Source organism: Drosophila ficusphila, unplaced genomic scaffold (assembly GCF_018152265.1).
Source record: "Drosophila ficusphila isolate 14025-0441.05 unplaced genomic scaffold, ASM1815226v1 contig_414, whole genome shotgun sequence".
Taxonomy (NCBI): domain Eukaryota; kingdom Metazoa; phylum Arthropoda; class Insecta; order Diptera; family Drosophilidae; genus Drosophila; species Drosophila ficusphila.
The window spans coordinates 11,114,335-11,138,946 of record NW_025064328.1 but is presented as its reverse complement, the minus strand read 5'-3'; the positions used below and the strand labels follow the sequence as shown (position 1 = coordinate 11,138,946).

The following is a 24,612-nucleotide window of genomic DNA, read 5'->3' as shown; positions in this document are numbered from 1 at the left end:
AAACCGTTTATAACCGATTTCAGGTAGGGAATCCCGGGCCCAGGCATCCGTGACACACTGGAAAACCCCCAAACCCTGGAGCTCCTGAGCCACCGAACCCCTGAACCCCCGAAACCCCCGAAACCCTCGGAGCTTGTGAGCCATGGGCCATGTGCCATTGGGCCGGGCCAAGTGGTTCTGGCTACGTGGCATTATAAAGGCAACAGCCACGGCCACTTGCGCACGTCGCAGTCAGCTGAGCAGGGAAGGCCCGAAAGAGCCAAGAACCAAGAGCCAGGAACCCGGCCCGAAATGGCGACTGGGCTTATAAAAAATTAAAATGTTTACGCTACATTAAATGCAAAGAAGGCATTGCCGGCGAATTATGATTTTGCGAGTGCCGACGCCGTCGCCTTATGGCTCCTTTGGGAGTGAGTGCGAACTACGCGGCGTATGAGCAACGCACGTTGGGCTGTAATACCCTATAACATAACCCATAACCCAACCAACTGGAGTGCGGAACTTATTAGGTAATGACAGCCAACTACACGGCGTATGAGCAACTTGGGCAACCCGAAATGCAAATGCCTTTATTTGATGCGCACAATTTTGTACTTCCACAACATTTCCATGACGAACGGCCGTCGACTTTCAGCCATTTTCACTCGCATCGAAAGCTGAAAGCGACCAGGTGGATGCATACTAGGAATTAAGGACACGGTTCCCTCATTTTTCAGATAGTAAACTTTCGGTTTGATGGGACACTTAAAGTAACTGCCATTGACCACCAGATGTTTGTAGGTTTCGCCGAAAATCTTGAAAAGCACCGGATTGTTGAGAAAGTCGCAGCCGTTGACGTTTTCCATCTTGTAGAATATTCGCTGTGTTTTTAACACTTTCACTGTGACGTCGAAGGTGAAGGTAGGCGCCAATTTAACAACTCGAAAGGTGTAGAGAAGCTTTGTGTTGGGAACTTTGTGGAAATACTCCACATAATCGTGATCACAACTCGTTTGAAGGGATTCCAGGATAAACTCTATGTTGCCCTTGTGGAAAATCATTGGCTTCGGGAATGAAAACTTTTAATTAAAATGAATCTGATATCTGAAGTTTGGTTGTACCTCATCTTTTGCTACCACCGACAGTATGCAAACCAGGCAGAAATAAAAAAGAAAACCAACACTCGAAGCCATGACGCTCAACTGACCAAAATTATTCATTTGCAAAGCCGCGTCGTTATTGATGAGCTATTAATTGACCAAAACCACAATTATTGAAGCGAGATTACTTGATTACGTTATTGAGATTGTATTGAACTTAATGCGAATTTAGTACTTCAAAACAAAGATTATTCATACATATATGCAAAACAAATCCAGACTAAAAAACAATGCCCCAACGAAATATGTAATTTTTTTTTGTTTCGCATAAACAACTTTGTACTTCCACAACATTTCTAGAAATAATGGTTGAGAACTATCTGTAACTTTTCCTGAACCAAAAGTTAAAAACGTCCAGGTGAAGTGAGGCAAAATTCTGCAGAAAATCAAATTATTTAATTGAATCAGGTTCAATAATAGGAAAGACAACTAAGGAAACGTTGGCGACCCATTTTTTAGAACAAATAAGCTAATTTTTCACATAGAGTTCTTTCAATTTCTTTATTTGACAAAAACAATTTTGTACTTCCACAACATTTCCAAAGCGAATGGTTGAGAACTTTCCGGCACTTTAACCCGTATTGTAAGCTGAAAGCGTCCAGGCGAATGGATTCTGGGAGTTATCGATGATGGGCCATCGGTTTTTAAATAGTAAATCTGCGGCTTTACTGGACATTTTATAAAACTTCCATTTACTGTCATTTTGCGATAGCTTTCGCCTAATAATTTGTACAGCATCGGATGGTTTATGAAATCGCAGCCCCCACTAATTTTGGTTTTATAAAAGAGTCTCTGTGTTTTTGTTACCTTTTCTACGACATCGATGCTAAAAGCAGAAACCAATTTTGTCACTCGGAAAGTGTGTATATTTTGGCTCGAATTGGTTGCCTTTTGGAAGTACTCCACATAATCGTGATCGCAATTTGTCTCAAGGGACTCCACAATAAGCTTTCTGTTGTCTTTAAAAAAGACAGCTCTCTGCAGAGATTTAAAGTATTTAATTAAAAAATATATGTAATAAAGAATTTAAAAATACCTCACTCTTTGCTGCTACAGAAAGTATGCAAAATATGCAGAAATAAAAAAGAGAACAAACACTGGAAGCCATGACGCTCAACTGACAAAATTATTTGGTTTGCAGAGCCGCAATGTTATTGATGAGCTATTAATTGACCAAAACCACAATTATTCTTGTGAGATATTATAGAACTGAATGTGAAGGTTAAGTACTATTAAACTTACAAATACATATTCAAAAAAATTCCGACTAAACATATTTTACACAAAGACGTATGCAATTTTTTTATTTGATATAAACAATTTTGTACTTCCACAACATTTCTAGAAAGAATGGTTGAGAACTATTCGTAGCTTTTGTCCGTACCAAGAACTGAAATCTTCCAGGTGAATGGATAGAGGGAGTAATCGATGACGGGGAATCGATTCTCATATAATAAACCCCCGGATTAATTGGACACCTTAATAAACTACTATTCACCGCCATTCTTTGGAAGCTTTCTCCAAATAATTTGTACAGCATCGGATTGTTTATAAAATCGCAGCCCCCATTGATTTTGGTTTTGTAATAGAGTCTCTGTGTTTTTGTTACCTTCTCTATGAGATCGATGCTAAAAGCAGAAACCAGTTTTGTCACTCGGAAAGTATGGATATGTTGGCTAGAATTTGGGACCTTATGGAAGTACTCCATGTAATCATGATCGCAATTTGTTTCCAGGGACTCAAGAATAATCTTTTTGTTCCCTTTGAATAAGACAGCTCTCTGCAGAGATTTAAGAAATGTAAATAAAACTGGTCTGTAATTAGAAACTTAATAAATACCTCATCTTTTGCAAATACAGAGAGTATGCAAAATAACCAGAGCGCGAAAACTGAACCAACTCTAAAAGCCATTGAGCCACAAATGACTATATGATTCTCATTCATCATTAAAAATCCGATTGATGAGCAACTATTATATTATAATGACTATTTAATTACAAACAAATTGCTTAATACATACAAAATTAAAGTAGGTACTTAATTAAAACAGATCTTTGATTGGGAATAAGAAAGTGTGTTAAACAGGAAGATATAAAAATGAGAACTACCTGTGAAACCCAAGACGGTGAACCAACCAAAATGTCCCTAAGAAGGTTAAAAATTAGTAAAGGTCCACTAACAACAAGTAACAGCAATTAAAAATTCAAATTTTATATAGCGAATTATTCAAAAATTTTTATTAGACATAAACAATTTTGAACTTCCACAACATTTCCATAGCAAATGGTCGAGAACTTTCCGGCACTTTAATCCGCATTCTAAGTTGAAAGCTTCCAGGTGAATGGACGGAGGGTATTACCGATGTTGGTCCTTCGGTATTTATATAGTAAATCTTCGGCTTTACTGGACATTTTATAAAACTTCCATTTACCGCCATTTTCTTGAAGCTTTCGCCAAATACTTTGTACGGCATTGGATTGTTTATAAAATCGCAGCCCCGACTTATTTTGGTTTTGTAAAAGATCCTATGGGTTTTTTTTACCTTTTCCATGACATCAATGCTAAAAGCAGATACCAATTTTGTCACTCGGAATGTGTGGATATGTTGGCTCGAGTTGGTGACCTTTTGGAAGTACTCCACATAATCGTGATCGCAATTGGTTTCGAGGGACTCAACAATGAGCTTTCTGTTGCCTTTAAAATAGACTTCTCTCTACAGAGATTTAATGTTTTTAATTAAAACAGATCTGTTATTCGAAACTTGAAAGTACCTCGCCCTTTGCCACTATAGAAAGTATGCAAAATATCCAGAGAGCGAAAACTGAACCACTTCTAAAAGCCATTGAAGCAAAAATGACTATATAATTTTCATTCGTCAATAAAAATCCGACTGATGAGCCTATTAATCGGATAACTAATCACGCACAGATATTTAATAATGACTACTGAATTTCAGCTACATTACTTAATTTTATTTCTAAAGAGAAAATCAAAATTTAGGCCATACATTGACTTTGCTTTATGATTGTAAAAATGTTCATCATCCAGAATTGATTTTTAAAATATTTTAAGTGGTAATTTTTTTTACCTCGAAATAGGATTTAACAATTAATTACATACAAGTAAAAACTACTGTAGATTCGTCATGGAAAAGTGAAGTAAATTTTTTATTTCCACAACATTTCCATAACGAATGGTCCTCGACTTTCTGCCATTTTTATACGCGTTCTCAGCTGAAAGCGTCCAGGTGGATGAACGCTGGGAATTATGGGCACAGTGGCCTCGTTCTTCAGAGAGTAAACTTTCGGCTTAATGGGACACTTGAAGTAACTGCCATTGACCACCAGGTGATTGTAGGATTCGCCCAACACTTTGAACAACAGCGGAATTGTTAAGAAAGTCGCAACCCCTAAAATTTTCCCTTTTGTAAAAAATTCTCTGCGTTCTCAGCACTTTTACCGAAATGTCGATGGTAAAAGCAGACGCCAATTTGACAACTCGAAAAGTATATAGCAGTCTGGAGTTGGGAACTTTGTGAAAGAACTTCACGTAATTATGGTCACAATTTGTCTCCAGGGATTCAAGAATGAACTTAATGTTGCTTCTTAAAAACATTTGGCTGAAGGAATTTAAATACGTTTTAGAATATTTGTATTACTCAAAACTCTTTATATCCGTTCTTTTTATACTGCATAGAGTATGCAAAATAATAAAGAGGGGAAGAGAACGACCACTAAAAGCCATCGAGTCAGAACTGACAAAATTATACAATTAAGCCAGCCACAATTTAACTGATTGCCAATGAATTGACCGCAAGTTCAATCATCGGTGGTAGATTACTTTTTTACACAACCAGATAAAAAAATTCATTTTTTCAGAAACATTTTATAAATTTGTTATAAAGTAAAAAAAATTAAGACTGCGTTTGGTACTTTAATTGTAATTTTTGTCATTATTCACATAATTATTGGGATATAAATTGTTTATTTAATACGCACAATTTGGTATCTTAGAAGAATTTCCATTACGAATGGCTTTTTATTCTCAGCCATTTTTATCCGCACCGACAACTGAAATCGTCCAGGAGGATGAATGTTTGGTATCATCTGCAGCATTTTATCCGTTTTGATATAGTAAACATTCGGCTTTATGGGGCACTTAAAGTGACTTCCATTAACCACCAAACTATTGTAAGCCTCGCCAAATATTTTGGTAAGCATGGGGTTGTTAAGAAAGTCGCAGCCCTTAAATTTCTCCATCTTGTACATTATTCTCTGCGTTTTCATTACTTTTATTGTAATATCAATTGTAAAGTCGGCGGCCAATTTTACCACTCGGAAAGTATGAAGAGACGTGGAATTCGGAACCTTTCGAAAATACTCCACAAAATCGTGATCACATCCTGTTTTAAATGATTCTTGGATAAACTTTGTATTGCCGTTTTGAAAGACAATCGGCTGAGTTATCAATTATTTTTATCTTAATTATTAAATTTAGTTTTTAATGCAAAAAAACCTACCTTCTCTTTTGCTACTACAATGTGTGTACAATATATCCATAGATAAAAAACAGTACACGCGATGAAAGCCATAAGGCCACAACTGACCAAATAACATAATTTTGCCATTGCCAAATTTTTTTGATTGCCAATTAATTGACCACATGTCCAATCAACGGTGGTAGATTACATAAAAACGCAAATGAGAAAAAAACGAATTGCCTGAAAGGTTTATCCACTCAAAAATTAAATGTCCGAGTTTAATACTTTTAAGTAATTATAGGTTATAAAATCCGATTTTGTCAATCTAGCCAATTAAAGGGAAACCATTTAAGAACATTAATAGGAAAACTGTTTAAAAGTAATTTCCTACATATTGAAATGTGGGCAGTAAAAAAAAGAATAGTTGCAAGTTTTCTGTATTTATTTCTTTATTTATTTATTTGATATTTCAGTAACATTTCCATTACAAACGGCTTTCTACTTTCAGCCATTTTTGTCCTCATCGACAATTGAAATCGTCCTGGTGGATGAATGTTTGGCATCAGCTGCATTATTCCATCCGTTTTAAGATAGTAAACCTTTGGCTTAATGGGGCATTTAAAGTAACTTCCGTTGACAACTAAAATATTGTAAGATTTCGCAAAGGTTTTTGCGAGCGCGGGGTTGTTAAGAAAGTCGCAGCCATTTAATTTCTCCATGTTGTACATTATTCTCTGTGTCTTTATAACTTTCACTGATATATCAATGGTAAACTTGGCTGCCAACTTAACCACTCGAAAAGTATATAGGGACGTAGAATTTGGAGCCTTTTGAAAATACTCCACATAATCGTGATCACATCTTGTTTCGAGAGCTTCTTGGATGAACTCTGTACCGCCTCTTTTAAAGACATTCGGCTAAGAAAAAGCATTAATCAACTATTTACAAAAAGAAATTTAACGCAAACAATACCTTCTCTTTTGCAACTACGATAATAATGCAATATATCCATAGACAAAAAACAGTATAAACGTTGAAAGCCATATTAAAACAACTGACTAAATGTTTCGATTTCCAGAAAGTTTTTCATCAGATGAGCTATTAATTGACCAGAAGCCCAATTATTCAGCTGGAAAATTACTTAATAACTAAACCGGTAAAATAAAATAAAAACACAGACGTTTTATATTTAAAAAGAAACAAATTAAATGTTCTCTTGCAATTCATGAAGCTTTAAATGCTTAAATAGCAGATGTTAAAAAAGTAAAAAAGTATTAAAAGGACATGTTTATATTATAATAAAGCAAAGTTAAGTTGTTTAGTAAATTCATAAATATTAAACTTTTTCTATACAATTATACCAAAATACCAAGACTTGAGAATTTCATTTTTTTAGTCCAAAGAAATCAAACCAATTGCTAATTCAACAGAAAGCTTCACTTTATTCTAACCACATTGTAAATCCAAAGCATCTCCATCACGAAAGGATCCCGACTTTCGCGCATCCTGATGCGCGTGGTAATTTGATATCTTCCAGGCGGCTGGAAAACGGGCAACAGGAGCTCAGATCCCTCGTTCCTGAGGTAATACACCCCAGGCTTTATCGGACAACTAAAAGAACCATTCAAAAGGAACCGCTTGTAGACCGATCCAAAAGCTCGATTCATCAGGGGATTGCTCAGGAATTTACAACCATCAAAGTTATCCACTTTGAACATGATTCTCTTGGTTTTCATGACCCTCACAGCTAAGTCGATGGTAAAAGTTTTTGCTAGCTTTACCACCCGAAAGGTTATAATATCCTCCCTTCCGGGAACTTTTCGGAAGTACTCCACAAAATTGCGGTCACAGCTTGTTACTAGTTTTTCCAAGATAAAATTCGAACCTCCTCTTTTGAAAACCTGCTGTTGCTAAGGTATATCGAAAAATTAGCATTTACACTATATATATTTAAATATTTGTACCTCTTTATTAGCAGCAAACGCGACGGCACCTATCCATATGAGAAATATCCATCCATTTGAACTAAAAATCATTTTGGGACTGACCCAACAAATTATATCACAGTTTAGTTTAAACTTCAGCCCACAAATGAGCTATTAATTGTGCCATTTTAGCCATTAATAAGTAAGGAACTCGTAGATAATATGATAATAAAAGTTCGACATTCGATGCAGAATGCGACTATCCAAGAACACATAATTTAGTTCAATTAATCATAAGCATCTGCTTTCCACAGGAAATCAATGGTAAGATCGGCTGCGAACTTGACCACTCGAAAAGTGGTCAAAAATACTCAACATAATCGTGATCAGCGATTCTAAAGGAACTCTGTATTGCCTCTTTGAAAGAAAATCGACTAGGGAAATATTTTATATTTAATTTAATTATTTATGAAAGATTTATAAACGCTAACCATAAATACCTCCTCTTCTCAGTATACAGATAATACAACATATCCATAGACAAAAACAGTATCAACGCTGTAAGCGTACGTCTCTATGGATTATACACTGACTAAATGTTTTGATTTTGTCGACAATTTTTCATCTGATGAGCTATTAATTGACCACGAGCCCAATCATTCAGCTGGAAAATTACTTAATAGCAAAATCAGTAAAAAAAAATACATTTGTGTCTAGACTGTTTTTTAAGTAAAAAACAATCTAAGTAAAACAAAGATTTAATTCTATGATACGAGAATACAAGACTTGTGTAAATTTGTTAATGTAAAACTCAAACTTTAATATTTAACATGAAGGGTATTAAAAAGGTAATTATATTTTTCTGAAAATATATAATATAAAACAAAACATTTACACACATGAATATTATTGACTATAAATAGTAAGTTTAGTAAATATATAATTAAATAAGCTTTTGGGTCAACTGTAAGGTGAAAAAAATCTTTTGATTTGCTTCTGAACACAAAAGTCTTTCGGTGCCAACGAATCAAACTAAATTTCAATTTAACAGAATACTTCACTTAATTCGAACAACATTGTATATCCAAACCATCTCCATCACAAAAGGAGCTCCACTCCCCTGGGTATTGATATGCGTGGTGACTTGATATCTTCCAGGCGGCTGAAAAATGGGCAACAGACCCACAGAACCTCTGTTTCTTATGAAATACACTCCCGGCCTTATCGGGCAATGAAAGGAACCATTTACCAAAAGCCGCTTGTAGATGGATCCAAAGGCTCGGTTCATCAGGGGATTTATCAGGAATTTACAGCCGTCCAAGTTGTCCAACTTATACATTATTCTCTTGGTTTTCAGAACTCTCACAACCAAATCCATAGTAAAGGTTTTCGCTAGTTTCACCACTTGGAAGCTTATAATATCCTCTTTGCCGGGAACTTTTTGAAAATTGTCCACAAAATTGTGGTCACATCTGACTTCTATTTTTTCCAAGATAAAGTTTGTATCTCCTCTTTTGAAAACCTGCGGTTTAAATGGTATATCCAAAAAGTAAGCATATATATATATATCATCAAATATTTCTACCTCCTGATCGCCAGCAATAACGACGGCACCTATCCACATCAAAAATAAACATCTATCGAAACTAAAATTCATTTTGGGACTAAGCCAACAAACCATATTTCACTTTATTATAGTCTTCAGCCTCCAAATGAGCAATTAATTGTGGCTTTTCAGTTTCTAATTAATGAGAATCGAGTACATATTATGTTACCAAATGTTACTGATTATATGCTGATTACTGATTATTCGTTTGAAAAGAATGTCAAGTTCAGGTCATACTAACTTTTTCGTTGGTTAAAGAAACGTTTTTATCGTTTAATTCTAAGGGTAAAGGTAATTTATGCTCGGAAAAACGAAACTTGCCAGGTGATTCCCTCATGATCCCTATATAAGAAACCTGAACCCAAACAAGTTAATCTGAACTTGAAGTTAACAGAATACTTTACTTTATTTTAACTACATTGTATATCCAAAGCATCTCCATTACAAAAGGAGCTCTGCTTTCATGCATCCTGACGCGCATGGTGATCTGATATCTTCCCGGAGGATGGAAAGTGGGCAACATGGCCACAGATCCTTCGTTCCTGATGTAATAAACCGCCGGCTTTATTGGGCAACTGAAGGAACCATTCACAATGAGTCGCTTGTAGACCGATCCGAAGACGCGATTCATCAGCGGATTGCTGAGGAATTGACAACCATCTATTTTGTCCACCCTGTACATAACTCTCTTCGTTTTCAGGACCCTCACAGCAATGTCGATGGTGAAGGCTTTGGCCAGTTTCACCACGCGAAAGGTTATTATATCCTTTGTGCCAGGCACTTTTCGAAAATACTCCACAAAATCGTGATCACAGCTGGTTGCCACAGATTCCATGATGAAATTCGAGCCTCCTCTTTTGAAAACCGGCGGTTGCTATGGGATTTCCACAAACTAAGAACAATTTTGGATAATGTTTCACAGTTCTACCTCCTGATCAGCGGCAAAAGCGATGGCACCTATCCATATAAGGAATATCCATCTACCTAAACTAAATACCATTTTGGGACTGAACCAACAAGCCATGTTCCACTTTAGTTAAGTCTTCAGCCAACAAATGAGCTATTAATTGTGGCATTTTAACCATTCATTATTGAGAAACGCGTACATAAACTGTTATCAAAATTTAGCCATTATATGCGCCGTTATTTATTCAAGTTTTAATGGAAAATTTATTTGCAGCTTGTATTTTCTTCTCCGTTAATTAAGAATAGGTTTTATACATTCAATATTCAAATTAACGAGAATTTATTAACGGGAAACACGATAATGCCAAGTGAACTCTGCACAATAGTTTACATCATTGTTAGGCCTTACAGCCACATTTAAACGAAACTTTCCAGTTGGATGAAATAGGGGAACTTCGAATTCACTCAGGTTATTCCTTAGATAGTAGATACCTGGCTTAATTGGACACTTAAAAACCGTGGAGTTGCCCACAAAACTTTCGTAAAGCATAGAGTAAAGTGTTGAGAGAAAGCGATTATTTAAAAATTTACATATGTCAAATTTTTTGACACTATAAAGGGTTCTGTTAGATTCAACGTTGTGAATGCGACTATCCATGAAGACACGATTGACCACTTTCGTTATATTCACCATTAGCAACTGAGTTTCCCCAGGAGCCAACCCTATGTATCCCAGATATTTCTTTTCATATTTTATTTCCATGTTTAAAATCGTGGCCTTTGATAAGAATCCCTGCAAGTAATGTCGATTGTATATATTTTAAGTTTTTTAAATATCAAATATCACACACCTTTTCCTTGGCATTCAATCCCATTGGAATGCAGCAGAGAGTCACGAAAATTATAGAAGATGTGTGCTGACCAATCATTGCAATACAACTAAATTAACTTTTCCAATGCCACAACGCTTTTCGGTACAACTGAATTATTAAAAACCCATCAAGATAATCAAAATCATTTCATTAAAGCGGTGGAATTGTGAAATGGCGATATGGGTTTTGGTTTTAGCAGTTAAAACAAACAATAGCTTAATCAAATTATTCGCCACTCTTTCGCTGCAGTGAATCCACTTTGGTTTTTTGTAATTTTCGCGGTGCTGAATTGGCACTCAAACAGAATGGCAAAAGCTGCGGATATTGATTGGTTTTAGGGGTTCTCCTTTTTAGACAGGTTTTCATGTGGGATACTTGATTTTTTTTTGGGAAACAATTGCATAGGGGTGAAGGTAGCTGGTTGAAAAAAAACTGCAGCGTTTGTTTGCCTTAAATCTAAAACAATTTTATATGAACTTTCGGAATAATCCGCTTCCGTTTTTAATCCAGAGACCGTAAATAAAAATATTTTGTGTTTAAATAACCCACTTTAAATCACAAAAATGTTTGTTAAGAACATTTGAATTTCCATAAGTTTTTTTAAATTTAATTTTTTTTGCAGTTCTTTTTTGTTTAAAATAAATTCTGTACATTTTTAAATTTACCCTTTTTACTGAATACGTTTCCCTTTTTTAATTGTAATAACAAAAGTATTAACCGATTATTATGTTAAAGAATAAACCATAAATAAATGTCGTTTCCCTAGTTTGTAAATCACAAAATTCCCAAACTAATTTATTGACCTTTTCAAGTATTCCCCGGTGCTAAGTGTCAACTGCTTTTCCTTTTCTTGAACTTCGATTAGCGTAACGAGCTTTAAACCTTCGCTTGAATAATTCAGAAGACAGGACATCAGCGTTATCCCCACCCATTAAGGAAAATCGATTAATCGATCGCCAGGTAAGCGCCATAAAGCATGGGGAAAATCATTTTGCCAATTGCAGTTGGTGAGCGTAATTAAGTATCTATTTTTGGACCGCCCCGTGGGCCAAATGCTGACATGGTAACAGCTGCACGGTCAATGGGGCGTATGCGCAATGTCAATGTAATGGACAAAACAAATTCACTTACCTTTCGCCATCATCGTTGAATGAGAAATCGCCCAGTAGAAGATCTCGAAAGCGATAACGTGGTTGTATAATGCGCGACATGTTGTTGCTATTGTTGTTGTTGTTGTTGTTGTTTGTGTTGCTGTTGCTGCTGTTGTTCGTATTGCTGCTGTTGATGTTGCTGTTGCTGCTGTTGCTGTTGCTGTAGATGTTGCTGCTGCTGTTGCTGATGTTTGTGGTCGTTATGGTCGGCACTCGCAACTCGGTGATGCTTTTGGTAACCGCCTCGCCCGCCTCGTCACTTGTACGAATATCACTAAAGTCCGTCACATTAATTAAACACTCATCGTAGTTCCGTCGCCCCAACTTCTGATTCTGCTGCTGCTCCTTGTCCTTGCCCTGATCCTGCTGGAGGTGCCGTCGTCCTGCGACGAACTCATCGTCACGGGGCGCACTTGTGCCCGTCAGCAGATAGCCGCCAGTGGCCCGATTGGGCCGCGGCGAACGTAGGCGCGTCCACAGATTGGCGAGTGTCCTTCTGCTCGAACAATGCCCCTATCCTCCTCACTCTCCACTCTCCCTTTACCTCTCACCTCTCACTTTCACCTGCAACCTCACTTTCACCTCTTCAGCTTGTTGGAGGACCCTCCGCGGAGTCCGGCGCTGACGGTTCTTTAATTAAACCAATGGCCGCGCCGCGCTGAATTTATTAGCATTACCACGCTCCGGCGACAGGTGCGTGCAGGTGTATCGATCTCGCTTCGGACATGGCTCTGAAAATAAGTGCACACCAAATGGAAATTCAGGAAATCAATACAGAAATAACAATAAAAGTGAGGTTAATCGAATATGATATATCCCGAGGGGCTAAAAGAAATGCCTAATGGCTTATTATTACCTATAAAGGTGTTTAAAATATGTTATTAGATACGATTGACTGAAATAAAGCAAAGTTGTATTAAAAGTAGGATAGGCCATCGTCAGTTGGAAAGGCGAAAATCAATACAAAGACCAAATGAAGTAATTGCAATTGGATATGAAGTATTTCGAGGGGTTACAGAATTACCTAGGGAATTATTTCTACATATAAAGGTGCTCATTGCAACCCATTAAATACATAATAAAAACCCTTTCAAGTAAATATATTAATAAAAGTTGCACTCAAAGTACGACAAACCATCATCAGACCGACTCATTTAATAAGTAGAGTAATTAATCATTTAATCATTTGCCACTTACAACTACCTAAAGTACCTTTCAAAAGATTAAGCATGGATTTAATTAAACAGTCGAATGCACTGCCAACGAACCCTTTCACTTCACTACTTATAAATAGCCAGTAAATTCAATCACGCATTTACGACTTGACCGCATTGATTTGCCATTTTAAAACATCTTTGCAGCTTGGCCCATAAATCCCGCCTGTCAGCAATCCAATTCACGTCAAAGGGCAACAAATTCAATTCAAACAACACGCGCAAACAAGCGCCAAGGACGAGCAAACAAACAAACAAACAAACAAACAGATAAGCAAACAGACAGTTAGACACATGAGTGAGAAAGGTACAGAGCTGGCCCAAAGCCATAGCAATAGTACGGTACTCTATATCTGTATATATATCTCTATATATTATATATAGAGAGATGCTGATGCTTCAGAAATACACGCAGCCGAATCAAATCATCTCACAGAAAGACAGGCAGACAAAACACACAGGACCCAGATTGCCGGCACTTGAAGGCACTCCAAGTTTTCCCCACTTGTTGTTGTCTGTTTGTGAAAAATGTACGCAATTATTGCCGCCAGGAGGAAAATGAAGAGGCAGGACAATCAACGGGGCCAGGTGTCCTTTGCCTTGCGCGAAAGCGCTAAATAAATTTCCCGCCCGTTTGTTTCGCACATTAATTAGATTTGGTTTCGCCGTGTATCTCTGTCGGCGCTCTCCTCACAATTTGGCATATTTATGCGACTGCGAGATATTTCATTTAAAGTGTTTTTTAATTAGTTACAGCAAATTAGCGCGAGCGAAATTAACAAATTTGTATACAGCATCTGTCGCTGGCGCTGAAATTCCCCTTACATTTCACTCCACGCTGGCAAATTAGTTTTTCCATTAGATTTATAGTGTTTCTGCCGGTATTAAAGTTTTAGTTCGCACAAGCGTGAATTATTAGTGAAACATGTTTTAAGAGAACCAAAACAACAATTAAACATTTCCCATTAATAACACACAAGTTTAATTAACCAAGGTTTGCTTTATAAATATTTCGAAGGCTGACTTTAATCAAGGTTCACTTTTCTTTCTGAAAACTATATACAAGAAGCAATTTGATTTTCGTATATTTGATAGTTTTTCAACTTTTTGTGCCAATGTGATTAGCCTTCTAAATTATACATTAGTTTTGTGCTGAAAACGTATCCTTATTTCATAGGAATACCATCTGAAGCATTAATAGCTAAAATTTAGTAAATTTCCTCCTACAAAAAGATAATTTATTTCGCAAACAACTCAAATTAATTTAGATCCTGCTCATTGAGGCTTTTATTCCGACAAACACATATTTTTAAATATCTTCCTGCCGGGGCAAATCTAATCTAATATTGATTTCCTCCTATTTGGTTCGTTAGTTTCACAATTTGTTTGTTGGTAAATGGAGCTGCTTCCTGCGCCGCTCGGAGCCCATTTAATTTCTAATCATTATTTATGAAATGCCACCACATTAGGCGAGGTTTCCCATTGTTATTTGTGCATGCCAAGATATGCCATAATGTCTTAATTATCTTTTCGCCGGCGCACAAAACGATTTGCTAGCCCACGCATAGATGGATATTTTTCGGTTTTTTGTGATTTATAGACTGCTCTTAGGCCTCGAAAGTGAGAGGATCTCTGAGCGGACAGATAACAAATTATTGTGTTCCATGCACAGGAAGGAGGGGCGGTTTTCCATTATTCTCCAAAAAAGAAAAGCTACACTTTGCGTGCCGGAAAGGGGTTGGGGGAGCAGGGGGTTGGAGGGGAGGCGGTAGGGGGGGCTAGCCCTATTTTCTATCGGTCTGTGTGGGTGTATTCATCAACAATAATTGCCCAGACCTGTGCTCCTAAGCCTTTCGCTCTCGCGTGTCCTGTTCAGTTGGCCCCAACCTTTCCATTCTACACACAAAAAAATGGTTATATTATTAATATGCCTCCATTAGTAATGTTAATTTGTTGGAGCATTTGCTCCATAATATATGGAAGAGCTATTTGTTCTAGCAATACTTGTTTATGGTTGGGACGGCAATATTGCAACTCTCTTTATAACTTATATAATTCTTTAACTCCAAAATTTAAATATTTATTATTTTGGTTTGAATCAGTATGGAATGTACTTTTTGTTCGAGATGACAGTGACTAATATTTATGTAAAATCAGGTCTATTCGAACATTTAAAAACTTTCTGACTTAGTTTAGTTGTTTTTAAAATAAAAGTAGTTTCAAGAGTTTTAATAAATCTCTTATCCCATTTGAAACATTCTCTTCCATCTTTCAAAAAGACTTGCAGTTTGTAAGTTTTTATAAATTTGTAAATAAAACCTCCTTTTTTTCTTCGCAAACTATTTTTTTCTTGGTGTAGTTTCTTCTTTCTCATCATCAACACTGCAAACGAGGGAGGCTTTTCTTGCCGTCTTTGTTTTTCTAAGTCTTTATTATTCTTTGGCCTATACAATGTCCCGCAAGAAGTCGTCGCCAGTTGTCTTTGTTGTTCTTGCTTTTTCGTTTTTGTTTTTGCATTTGTTGTTGTAACTTTTGTTGTTTTTGTCGGTGCACAAGTATTAACTAAAGGACCCCGGGAGCAGCTAAACAAGACGCAACCGCGGTCTGTGCCCCCCTTTTACAACCACTCGTTGTTATTATTTTCGTTGGTTTATTTTTTTGTGACACTTGGAATATTTTATAACAAAAACTTGACCCGCTTTTCTCGGGAGAAGGAAATCCGCATTTCCTGTCCCTTACATCGCCACACACACCTGCTCATCACCGACGGCTGACTTATTGTTTTATTTTTTGTATTTTCGGTTGTTTTATCATTGTTCCCGCCCGTCACTCACTCACACATACTCGCATACTGTTTTTTTCGCCTTTTTCCCATCGCTTTAATCCCGGTTTTTATTTCCCAACTTCTTTTCTCAGCTGCGCAGCATCGCTTAATTAAAATTAACATTTCATGAAGTACTGGTTGGCACCAAAAAAAAAAACCGAAAAAAAAGTCAAGGGGGGTGCAAAATGTCGCTTTTCGAAAACGCGAAATAAAATAAAAAGTTTGCTTAATCGTTTTATAAATATTTAAGGCTTATAGCGGTCTGATCTGTCTAACGGTTTTGGTCCCCAAGCTGACTTTCAATTTCAATGCGATTTCGCTGTTGCTTTTGTGTCACCTTTTCTGCTTTTTAATGACCTCGGATAAGCTGGTAATTATGTTTGAATGGTTTATTCATTTCACATTTGCACGAAGGGCGTTTACTGTAAAAATACTTTTAATGGTAAGAGACATCATTAAAATATTTTTTTACAAGAGAAAGTAAAGGAACTTTATCCTGATTTAATTGTAACTCCTTTCAAACTTAACAGTTGACATTTTATTTTCTACATTTTAGCTTTAACAAATTATACGAGTATATGCAAACCATAACCATTGAATGGTTAAAACAAACAATCTTTAATGTGCAGCCTTTATGATAAACATTTCTTTTTATTTAGGATGTTTTAATGAAATAATCCGTTACTAATTGCCAGCCTTTAACAGGTTTTACATTTTTAACAAGCTTTTAATTACTTTCAGCGTTATTTATGAAAGGACCCCTTAAAAATTAATTGTCAGTCCGAAACATCAGTTAAAACAAAGTGGGCCGTATATGGATATTAGCACATGTGCCCACACATCACGTGTGTATAAATTCTTGTTTATTTTTTTTTGTCGTTTCATTTCGGTGACATTCGTAATTGAATGCATTATTCAATGGTCGCCAAGGGAGTATTTTTTCGTACCTTTTTTTATAGCACTTTAACACTTTGATGGCCGGTGGGCGCCAGAGGGCTTAAAGCAGTTGGGTCCGTCGATGTAAATGTCTTGGCATATTTTATGAGGACAGTTGGTTGTTGGTTCGCAACTTTTTGCTTTTGCCAAAAGAGAACTTTCGTTGCCGGCCGCCGTCACTGCATTTAGCATTACATCTGGTCAGAGGAGAAACTTTTCTTTTGGGGGTAGTGGGCGATCAGATCACTTAAGGGGGTTTTTCGGAGTGGGGGAATATCGTGTTGAAGATGATTTGTTCGCAGCCTTACATGTTTGGATTAGTTGGCAAGCACACACGTACATATACGCACACACACACGAGCGCACCACATGAGCAAACAAGTGGGAAAGTTTTCGCGGAAAAAGTTTTCCCACCAAGGTGTGTGCACTTTGTCAGAAATGCGAAAACACGCCGGAAACGCGGTCCCTAGACCCAAAACACCGAGGCGATAAGACAAATAAATAAGCGACAAGTTAGAGGACCGTTTACCGTTATTTCTTCGACCGCTGAGCAACCGCACGCGCGCATCGCTAAATTTGAACTGAACCGGAGCGCCAAACTGAAAAGCAAAGTCAAAGCAAAAAAATGGGAGCAAAGCAAAAAGGAAAACATGCGGCGTGGGCGAAGAAGACGGCCCTTATCAAAATCAGCTGTTCGAAAGTTCAGTTTAACAGTTAGCTTTTAGGCGCCAAAGCTCTGTAGACAATCGGGCGTGACAAAATAGGGATACTTCTGCCAAGTAATTTATTACTATTCGTTCTTCCTTTATTTGAAAAAAAATCTGCATACCTTACGGCTCTATTTTTGAAGCAAATATACATATGGTTTTTTTATTGGGATTCCCACAATCAAAAAAGGATTTTATATCATTCATAGTTTGAATGGTTAAGAAATTGGGATTATGATTTTAAATATGTATAAAATAAATTTAAAAATTAATTTTCTTCTACGTGTGTGTTTCTTTGAATAATGGTATAGTTCTCTGGAACTATGTACATTGAGCTACAATTTTGGGAATGAAAAGAAAAATATAGTTATGAATAAGTAGATTCAAAACCTTGCGATGCCTTTTGAAATGGTTCTCCTGAATAACGGGTATCTAATAGTCGAGAGGCTCGACTATGGGGTTTCCTTTTCTTTTTTATTGTTACTTTACCTTTTTTCCGACAGATGGCGCGCGGACAAGGCGCGAAAAATTCAAAAACTCGAAATTATCAGTCTATCGCTATTCAGACCCGGTTCGCTCTAGGTTTTCATCCGTCTAATCTCTCTCTTTCTGTTTACCTAATTATCACTCTCCCTATGCACATGCTTGTAGCCTCTACCCCTCTTTCTCTTCCGCACCAATCATCGTCCCTCCCTTCAACAAATTCCACTTTGTAATCAACAAAACACCATGGAAATGATAAGAAGCGACAAATGGAAAAATACCACAAAATGTTGACACGTTTTGCGCCTTTATTTTACTTCTTACTACTTCTTTACCAAATACAAAAACTGTACTTGTAGCTAACTTTATTTACTGGTAAAAATGCATTTTTAAATTCTGGTACTTCAATTTGCTCCATAGAAGATTCTTGCCAGTGGATTGCCATTTTGTTTCTGAGTAAGCGATCTCCCAATCTGACTTTTTAAACCCACGTTATGCATCCGTGTAAGCCACTGAGAGAAAATCTGCACTAGTGTGTGAATTTCCAATAGACCCACCGACACAGTCACACAAATTCGTGTGCTCTTCTCTCCCAGTTGGAGGCTCGTTTTGTATACGTGAACGGGAGAGTCGAGTGATCTGCGTTAGTGTGCGAGGCACTCACAAATACCATCACACTGTGCGCCGCTCTCTCGTTCTCGCTGTTTGTCTTTTGGTGTGATTATAGTCTTGCTTGTATTGGTTTTTTTAAACCTATCACAAATACTATTAAACAATTGAATGCTCTCTGACTCTCTGTTTTTGTTTGGGGCCGGTAAAGTTGGATCAGCTGATGGTCAGCTGTTTTGAGAGACAAATCCTGAAGGGATTCGCAATATTTGGCTTATTTATTGTGTTTAAACGAAAGATAAAACAGACAGAACTGTACTTCTCTATTAATTTGTTTCTAGAAGCATTTCGTTAGAAAGTCCGAAGTTCCATGAGACCTCAATTAGGTTCTATATGAACACCACGTCTCAAATATGTGTTTAGGTCTCGCACGTGGTTTCCTCTTCTCCTTTCTGACCCCCTTTGCCTAATGCTCAAAACTACTTAATAATCTGCACCCTACCCCACTACTAAATGTATACAAACATTTGTGATAAGGCATCCTCTGTCTCTATCGCGCTCACAGATCGGATTGTACCAGTTTGGTATAAAAACCAGCTGGCTGGCCAGTCAGTATTCAGTGAGCTACAAGTAAGCCAGCCAGCAACAACTACCAGCTTAACAGCTAAAGTTCCATCCAAGTAAACCAAGATGCGTTTGGGACAGACCGTACCTAACTTCAAGGCCGACACCACCAAGGGACCCATCAAGTTCCACGAGTGGCAGGGCAACTCGTAAGTGCTACCTATTACCCCACACTCCCTATCCCGTACTCATCCAATACTTCCAACCTTCAGCTGGGTGGTGCTCTTCTCGCACCCCGCCGACTTCACACCCGTCTGCACAACCGAACTGGGCAGGATCGCGGTGCACCAGCCGGAGTTCGCCAAGCGGAACACCAAGTGCCTGGCGCACTCCGTGGACGCCCTCAACTCGCACGTGGACTGGGTGAACGACATCAAGAGCTACTGCCTGGACATTCCCGGCGACTTCCCCTACCCGATCATCGCCGACCCCACTCGGGACCTGGCCGTCAGCCTGGGCATGCTCGACGAGGAGCAGAAGAAGGACCCCGAGGTGGGCAAGACCATCCGCGCCCTCTTCATCATCAGTCCGGACCACAAGGTGCGCCTCTCCATGTTCTACCCCATGTCCACCGGTCGCAACGTTGAGTGAGTACCTCCTTTGTGTTATCGGCGATCCTTACACATGATCCATACATTTTTCAGTGAGATTCTGAGGGCCATCGACTCCCTTCAACTTACTGATCGTCTGCAGGTTGTGGCCACCCCGGCCAATTGGACTGTATGTAATTTACCTCTTTAAACCGAAGTGAATTCGAATTCATTTTGAATCCTTTACAGCCTGGAACGAAGGTCATGATCTTGCCTTCCGTCAGCGATGAGGAGGCCCACAAACTGTTCCCCAAGGGATTCGACAAGGTATCGATGCCTTCTGGAGTGAACTACGTGCGCACCACTGAAAACTACTAAACACTTGAACTAGATACATAAGTTCTTTTGACAATTGTCCCGACAATGTCCCCGTTTCTTCTTGTGCCATAATTTAATAGATAATACCAATGAAATAAACATTATTTCTAACCAATCTGCTAAAAAAAAATGTTTTTTAATATGTTGTTTTCACTTCTGCATGAGTCTCCCTCCTTTTAGTTTAATATGGTTTAAACGCTTCTTTTCAAAACTCTTTTGGTAGCAATCGACAGGTTTAAATATTGGCAATGCTTTCCAGCATTGGTTACAACTTTAATCTAATCTTAATCGCCCTGTATTAATTTATTCATTTTAAATGGTAAATAGATATCCCAGTTAAAAAGGGCTGATTTAAATAAAAAACTTTGAGGTAAATAGTTAAGGAAGAAAAATTTAATAAGTATCCAAAAATTTTTATAAAGCTTATTTAAATTATAATATTAGAAGTCTCTTATTGCCCACAAACAAATATTTGATAAGAACTTTGTATTTATTCAGTTGTAATTATTCAAATGGTGTAGACTTTTATTTTTGTTTATATACAAAAGATAGGTATTTCAAATGATTGTTTTTAAATTTTTTGGTTCGGAAAACGAGTATAGGTGGTATTTTTTATATAAAAAACATTCTTTATTGTATAAAGCAATGATTTGATGGCACAATATAAATGAGACCAAGGTAAAATATGTATAAAACTAGGCGGCTAATACTAAAAGGCAGTGCGCTGGTAGTTCATTCCCAAAACGAGAATTTTTCAACATCTAGAGTTTGGTTGATGACGGCGGGCTGGAACATCACAATTAAGTAAATCTGTTTTAAGAAAATAATCAGTTTTGATGCATATAATACTGACAAGAAAAAAACTTACAGTCCTTTTTTTATACACAAATTTCGTGTTCTTTAGTCGTAATTTTTGATATCGTCCTTTGAATTTTCGTGCAACAGATACTCCTTGGCCATTGTGTAAGCTAACCCGGCAGTCAAACAGCCTACCACAGTTCCCTGGGCGGCCACTCGCAACTGCATCAGAAACACGCTGGTGCTCATCGATCCTCGGTTCCGGTATTTGTAGGCTCCAACCAGCCCGGCGGCCACGAATCCGGCAATCCCCACCAGCATGAAGGGGGATTCCTTCATTTTTCGGGACAACTTGTTGGCCTGGGCGACATCTTCTTCGGTTTCAAACAGCGAATTGGAACTCATCTTGACGCAGATTAACTATTTTATTAAATTTCTGAGTGTTTTGGTTGTTGTTAGTTTGCTAACTTGTTGCTTACTGATTACCAAGTGAGAGAGACAGCTGCCTTTTATACCCATCTGGTTCGAGACGATCGGTGAGAGCGATATACATATACATATGTATGTAGGTCGCCATTATCGTCAGTGCGTTCACTCATATTTATATATACACATCATACATACATATATACACAGGGTGTAACCGGCTAGAACCGCGCAAGGCCTACGTGACTGAATTTTTATATGTATGTTTTAATGTTTGGCCACGTGCTTTGCTTTGGACTTTGTCATGAAATGATCACATGAATTCTCCTTCAAAAAGTACAGTTTTTGTTATTAAGTGGGTTCCTTTTATCCTTGTTTAATAAACCTGACCTAGCATATCATTATAGAAGTTGTCCCCAAACAGCTGTTCCACCAGCTGATTCCCCTTCTGAGAGCACTAATTTATTAATTGGTGTTGGTGATCGCTGGGGAATTACAAACACAAGTGTAGCTCTCCCTCACACCGATAGTCGAACAGTGAGCGCGAGAGAGCAGCGCACTGTGTGGTGGTATTTGTGAGAACACCTGTGAAACACGCATACTACCAAAGATCGGTCGGCTCTCCCGTTTACGTATACAAGACGAGCCCCCAATTGGCAAAAGAGCAACTAAATTTGTGTCACTGTGTGGGTTAATCTATAGGAAATTCGAACACTAGTGCGGACTTTTTTCTCAGTAGCTCCCACGGATAGATGGACAGAACATTTGCTCAGAAGCCAAATGGAAAGCATCAGGAAAGGAACCCAACTTTAAAAGAAATAATTGGAGTACAGTGTTTTTCATAATGAAGTCCAACGCTAAAAATATCAGTTTATTATACACATTTTCTGGTACTTTTCCATCGGTCTCGAGGTTGTTTGTCAATAACAAAGTGGATTTTGTAGCCGAGCGAGATAGAAGATAGTTTTGTCGGAGAGCAGAGAAAGAGGGAGAGGCCACGTGCATGTGACTGATACATATATATATGGGTGATTCCATATCAGATTTACAGTCGATATTGAGAAATTCGATGAGATATTTTTTTCTTGCTCTTTATCGAAAATAAATCGACACGTATTTTTTTATTTGGCTCAGAAAATTTTTTTGACAAAGTTATGATTTTTTTGAATTTTGGATGAACTGCCCTTTTTTTGATGACAGTCGCGTTTTCCAGCCCCAATAACTCGAAAACCGTACGTCGCAGAAAAAAAATGAATAGGAAGTAAAAATTTCATCCTTTCTTCTTCTTTGCAAAACTTTCGTGAAAAAATTTTTTAAACAATTTTTCACCACAAAAAGTTCAAATGTTTATAACAAATTCATTTTTCTCCAACTTGGACCATTTTGATTTTTTTTTTTTTTCACAGTAAATCCTTCAAATTCTTCTAATGAACATACTAAAGTTTCAGAATGGTATCAAAATTAGTTTTTGAGTTACAGAATTTTAAAGATTATCATGCACGGTCCGCGCGCTCGGTCTCAGGGCGTGCGCCGACCAACGACTCTAACGAGCGTCAATTCGCTTCGCGCGCGCATAGTAAGGGTCAATAAAATGAATTTTTAATGCTATTTAATTCTATAACTCAAAAACTAATTTTGATACCATTCTGAAACTTTAGTATGTTCATTAGAAGAATTTGAAGGATTTACTGTGAAAAAAAAAAAAAATCAAAATGGTCCAAGTTGGAGAAAAATGAATTTGTTATAAACATTTGAACTTTTTGTGGTGAAAAATTGTTTAAAAAATTTTTTCACGAAAGTTTTGCAAAGAAGAAGAAAGGATGAAATTTTTACTTCCTATTCATTTTTTTTCTGCGACGTACGGTTTTCGAGTTATTGGGGCTGGAAAACGCGACTGTCATCAAAAAAAGGGCAGTTCATCAAAAATTCAAAAAATCATAACTTTGTCAAAAAAATTTTCTGAGCCAAATAAAAAAATACGTGTCGATTTATTTTCGATAAAGAGCAAGAAAAAAAATATCTCATCGAATTTCTCAATATCGACTGTAAATCTGATATGGAATCACCCATATAATACTTAATAGATTGAACATAAACAGAGAGGGGAAGCGAGGAGAGTCGGAGTCGAGAGCGAACCGGGTTAAATCAGCGATAGCGCATCTAGAACTCATTTGAATGGGGCAATGTTATCGGTATCGGCCGAGAGTTGGCTATATATTCGGCTGCCGTTGCACAGTGGTCGGTCCCATAGGCCAAAAATCAAAAAATCAATTTTGGAATTTTAATTTCAAGTTTGGCGCATCTGTTTATCAATAAAACAAGGCTTTAAAAGCAAGTATTAGTTTTGTCTTGCTCCACATATTTGCGGAGAAATTGGGGTGCAAAGTGAGCGCACAAACCCAGCGATCAACTGAAAGCGTGCGCATGTCTTTTGAAAGCGTTAAGTTAATAATTAAAAAAAAATATAAAACAATCGTTTAATATCCGAAAGTGAAATGAATATTAAAGTTGAAGGTTTGTAGATTGTGTTTTTCTAATTTTTATGAATTTTACATGCTATATGTGACTGTGACAATAATTGTTTATCCACCTCAATTTTACAAGTTCTGCAGAACTAAACATCAATATTCTGCAAAGGTAAAAGTTGTGTTCCCAAAACTTCTCAATAATGAAATTTTTTTTAAAATGTTAATCGATATTTAATTAGTATTATCTGTGAAAATCATCTGCGAATAGCTGCGAATCCGTTCAGAATCTGTTAAAGAAGACGAGTACCTCGTTCCTTTTTCATCAGTTTTTGATTTTCTAGAGTAACCATTTCTAATATATATTGAAAAATTTATTTTTTATTACTTTTATTTTACTATAAATTTATGTTAATCATCGTTTTTTGTTATCTTTTGTTAATTTTTTAACCAAAATTAAGTGTTTAACAAATATAATTTTTGTCAGTTACGCTTAAAAAAAAGTGTAGTATGCATTTGGGAGTCAAATTTTGAACATT

At 37.2% G+C, this 24,612-nt stretch overlaps 10 protein-coding genes and 1 pseudogene across 10 annotated transcripts; 1 reads left to right on the top strand and 10 right to left on the bottom strand.

Moving 5' to 3' along the window:
• Positions 1-569: 569 nt before the first annotated feature.
• LOC108096657 lies at positions 570-1,043 on the bottom strand. Its single transcript, XM_017198426.1, has one exon. The coding sequence runs from the start codon at positions 1,038-1,040 to the stop codon at positions 570-572; it is 471 nt and encodes a 156-aa protein (XP_017053915.1). The 5' UTR covers positions 1,041-1,043.
• Positions 1,044-1,640: 597 nt separating this feature from the next.
• On the bottom strand, positions 1,641-2,247 carry LOC108096491. Its single transcript, XM_017198101.1, has 2 exons — positions 2,236-2,247; positions 1,641-2,117 (listed from the first exon to the last, which is right to left on the bottom strand). The coding sequence occupies exons 1-2, from the start codon at positions 2,245-2,247 to the stop codon at positions 1,641-1,643; spliced, it is 489 nt and encodes a 162-aa protein (XP_017053590.1).
• A 195-nt stretch (positions 2,248-2,442) lies between these two features.
• LOC108096490 lies at positions 2,443-3,050 on the bottom strand. Its single transcript, XM_017198099.1, has 2 exons — positions 3,039-3,050; positions 2,443-2,919 (listed from the first exon to the last, which is right to left on the bottom strand). The coding sequence occupies exons 1-2, from the start codon at positions 3,048-3,050 to the stop codon at positions 2,443-2,445; spliced, it is 489 nt and encodes a 162-aa protein (XP_017053588.1).
• A 328-nt stretch (positions 3,051-3,378) lies between these two features.
• LOC108096489 lies at positions 3,379-3,982 on the bottom strand. The gene is made up of 2 exons (XM_017198098.2): positions 3,911-3,982; positions 3,379-3,852 (listed from the first exon to the last, which is right to left on the bottom strand). Exons 1-2 carry the CDS (start codon positions 3,980-3,982, stop codon positions 3,379-3,381), a joined length of 546 nt encoding a protein of 181 aa, XP_017053587.2.
• A 300-nt stretch (positions 3,983-4,282) lies between these two features.
• Positions 4,283-4,754, bottom strand: LOC108096488 (annotated as a pseudogene).
• A 368-nt stretch (positions 4,755-5,122) lies between these two features.
• LOC108096486 lies at positions 5,123-5,730 on the bottom strand. Its single transcript, XM_017198097.1, has 2 exons — positions 5,659-5,730; positions 5,123-5,596 (listed from the first exon to the last, which is right to left on the bottom strand). Exons 1-2 carry the CDS (start codon positions 5,728-5,730, stop codon positions 5,123-5,125), a joined length of 546 nt encoding a protein of 181 aa, XP_017053586.1.
• A 338-nt stretch (positions 5,731-6,068) lies between these two features.
• Positions 6,069-6,663, bottom strand: LOC108096485. Its single transcript, XM_017198096.1, has 2 exons — positions 6,592-6,663; positions 6,069-6,536 (listed from the first exon to the last, which is right to left on the bottom strand). Exons 1-2 carry the CDS (start codon positions 6,661-6,663, stop codon positions 6,069-6,071), a joined length of 540 nt encoding a protein of 179 aa, XP_017053585.1.
• A 392-nt stretch (positions 6,664-7,055) lies between these two features.
• On the bottom strand, positions 7,056-8,883 carry LOC108096484. Its single transcript, XM_017198095.1, has 2 exons — positions 8,794-8,883; positions 7,056-7,529 (listed from the first exon to the last, which is right to left on the bottom strand). Exons 1-2 carry the CDS (start codon positions 8,881-8,883, stop codon positions 7,056-7,058), a joined length of 564 nt encoding a protein of 187 aa, XP_017053584.1.
• Positions 8,884-9,550: 667 nt separating this feature from the next.
• LOC108096483 lies at positions 9,551-10,150 on the bottom strand. The gene is made up of 2 exons (XM_017198094.1): positions 10,079-10,150; positions 9,551-10,024 (listed from the first exon to the last, which is right to left on the bottom strand). The coding sequence occupies exons 1-2, from the start codon at positions 10,148-10,150 to the stop codon at positions 9,551-9,553; spliced, it is 546 nt and encodes a 181-aa protein (XP_017053583.1).
• Positions 10,151-19,482: 9,332 nt separating this feature from the next.
• Positions 19,483-20,479, top strand: LOC108096650 (peroxiredoxin-6-like). Its single transcript, XM_017198415.2, has 4 exons — positions 19,483-19,625; positions 19,689-20,063; positions 20,121-20,196; positions 20,256-20,479. The coding sequence occupies exons 1-4, from the start codon at positions 19,543-19,545 to the stop codon at positions 20,382-20,384; spliced, it is 663 nt and encodes a 220-aa protein (XP_017053904.1). The 5' UTR covers positions 19,483-19,542; the 3' UTR covers positions 20,385-20,479.
• Positions 20,480-20,855: 376 nt separating this feature from the next.
• Positions 20,856-22,617, bottom strand: LOC108096653 (HIG1 domain family member 1A, mitochondrial-like). The gene is made up of 3 exons (XM_043208303.1): positions 21,662-22,617; positions 21,253-21,602; positions 20,856-21,194 (listed from the first exon to the last, which is right to left on the bottom strand). The coding sequence occupies exon 2, from the start codon at positions 21,585-21,587 to the stop codon at positions 21,285-21,287; it is 303 nt and encodes a 100-aa protein (XP_043064238.1). The 5' UTR covers positions 21,588-21,602; positions 21,662-22,617; the 3' UTR covers positions 20,856-21,194; positions 21,253-21,284.
• Between the last annotated feature and the right edge of the window lie 1,995 nt (positions 22,618-24,612).